The sequence below is a fragment of the Pinus tabuliformis genome, chromosome 8, assembly GCF_031772625.1.
Source record: "Pinus tabuliformis cultivar Carrire ecotype Pingquan chromosome 8, CPIR1, whole genome shotgun sequence".
NCBI lineage: Eukaryota > Viridiplantae > Streptophyta > Pinopsida > Pinales > Pinaceae > Pinus > Pinus tabuliformis.
Genome location: NC_142294.1, coordinates 782,875,106 through 782,877,246, shown reverse-complemented (window position 1 = coordinate 782,877,246; position 2,141 = coordinate 782,875,106). Strand labels below are relative to the sequence as shown.

The 2,141-nt window shown below is 40.8% G+C and overlaps 1 protein-coding gene across 1 annotated transcript; it reads right to left on the bottom strand.

The window, feature by feature from the left end:
* Nucleotides 1-489: 489 nt before the first annotated feature.
* LOC149237922 (3'-5' exonuclease-like) lies at nt 490-1,492 on the bottom strand. The gene is made up of 2 exons (XM_089369429.1): nt 1,366-1,492; nt 490-1,025 (listed from the first exon to the last, which is right to left on the bottom strand). The coding sequence occupies exons 1-2, from the start codon at nt 1,490-1,492 to the stop codon at nt 490-492; spliced, it is 663 nt and encodes a 220-aa protein (XP_089225555.1).
* Between the last annotated feature and the right edge of the window lie 649 nt (nt 1,493-2,141).

The window sequence follows — 2,141 nt, the reverse complement described above, 5'->3', positions numbered from 1 at the left end:
GGCAACAAGATTAGTTACAATATTATTCCAACAATAATCAACATCTAAAGAGATCTTTTAACATCTACTCATATGCATGAGCACGCATAACATACTAGCTAACTAGCATATATATCAGAACATAAATACATGGTCTTGCAACCAGATCTATAACAACATAAATACATAAACAACTACATGTATGTGTTTTCGAGCTAAGCTTCTGTTACTTTTCGGAAGCACCTCCTTACAGGAGTAGCCATAGATCAGATTAAAAGGGCAGGGAATCAGCTTCAGATTTAACCGTAGCCGGAGAAGACCTTTGCTCAAGTAAACAAGCATAAGCAAATAATTTCAAACTTTAAATATGATAACCATAATGATAATCTCTCACCGCATGCTTTACCGTCCAAATTCTCAAACCCTGTTTTGCCCTGCCCTGCCTAGGGTCACTTAAGGGAACCATCTGGCAAAAATAACTTGAAGAAACAAAACCCTTACAAGGCAAAATCAGTTTTCAGGCTCCAAGAGTTTCTTACCAATTGAAAAAGAAACAAAGGCATCAATGCAAGCATACTCGATCTGCTTCTCTTGAAGCTTCCTTGAGGCCCAATTGCTCATAGAAACTGTTTTGGACTTGGGAAGATTTAACCCCAGAACCTCAATGGCCAAACCCTTGAGCCCAGCCTGCTTGAGCTTCTGCCTCCCGAAATTTTCGGCTGCCAAGCGACCCAGCTCCACTGGGTCTCCACATTCCAAACCATGATCACGCTGGAGCTTAGCAACGTCAGCTCGAACACCCGCACCCACTAATTTAATCTTCGGATCCTTCAAAAACCCAATAAGAGCCTCTGGCATAAAATCTAGAAACAACATTTGCACAATCAAGCAGCCATTGTCAGTACAGAGCTGGAGCAAGGCAGTCTTGTCCTGCGATCCTCTTTTTTTAAAATAGGGCCGCCATTCCATGTCAAGCCCTACTATTTTCCGCCCAGTTTGTTGATAAACCCAACTCTCTGCAACGTGGTCGTCATCCATAAGGGTCGCTTATATGGAATTTCCTGTCAAATTGATCTGGGTAGAGCTGGTGATTGTCCGTCTAGAGCCATATGTCCCAATGGGTACAGGAGAACCAACCCCAAGTGCTCTCTTGACAATGTATCGTTGCAATCTTTCGACTCTCCAGAATAGCATAGCGTTAAGTCTGTAAGTCCTACTGATGTACGAGAAAACCAATTACTTCTTGCAGACCTTACCATGACGAACATCTCATAGATGCTAAACAGGCATGATTAACAGAGAACCTTTTTTTGTTCAAATCTGTCAACGATCAAGAAAATCTACTTCGTCGCTGTTCCGAATCCAAGAATCAGTTCTGATCCTAACTGATAACTATCCCCATCCATTTCTCTCTAAAGCCATCCCGCCGTTGGAGAGCGCCCTTACACCTAGCCTCCTCACCGGAATACCCATCAGACGTGGAGCTTGAGGGGAAGGTGGTTACCTCAACCATCTTTCCAGAAGCCTAACCGTCAGCTCAATCCTCTCCATCGTACGGGGAGAAAATTTAGCATTCAGTTTGATTGCAGAGAAGCGCTCGCGTATGCCAACTGAATGATTGAAAAGATATTCAGATGTTCGGGTTAGAATGGAGGAACATTATTCCACTGCCGTTTTACCATACCGAGAATCGGTTCTCCATAATTAGTTTCATGAATACCAGGAATTAGTTTTTAAACTAATTCGTAATCTTTTTACAAGAATTACTACTTACTGTCTAGTTTTCACCGAGTTATTTAGGGACATTACATACTCCCCCCCTTAACAGGAACACCGTCCTCGGTGTTCATCTTTCATTGAGAACTTGAGATTTTACTCATTGTATAATCATCTAATCCACACAAAATGTGATCCTTCCTCTTTAAAATCAAAGTTGTCATTCCAAGAAATGACAACAAACAAAATAGTAATGATATAGTCATAAGAAATACCATTAGTTATAAGCATCGATAGTCATAAGCATTCGTAATTGCAAAAATATGCAACTTCTAATCGCCACCACTTGGCCCTTATTCATTCATAATAACCAATTCTCTGTGTCATCTTACCATTACTTACCATATATTCTTGAAAATCATGAATTCTTTCATGTAGGCATTTTA

What these genes read in the sequence shown, in the direction of transcription:
- LOC149237922 (XM_089369429.1), bottom strand. Translation starts at nt 1,492, where the DNA reads ATGGTTGAGGTAACCACCTTCCCCTCAAGCTCCACGTCTGATGGGTAT. An exon ending in ATGGATGGGGATAGTTATCA is followed by an intron (nt 1,026 to 1,365) that starts GTTAGGATCAGA and finishes ATTCCATATAAG; the next exon opens with CGACCCTTATGGATGACGAC.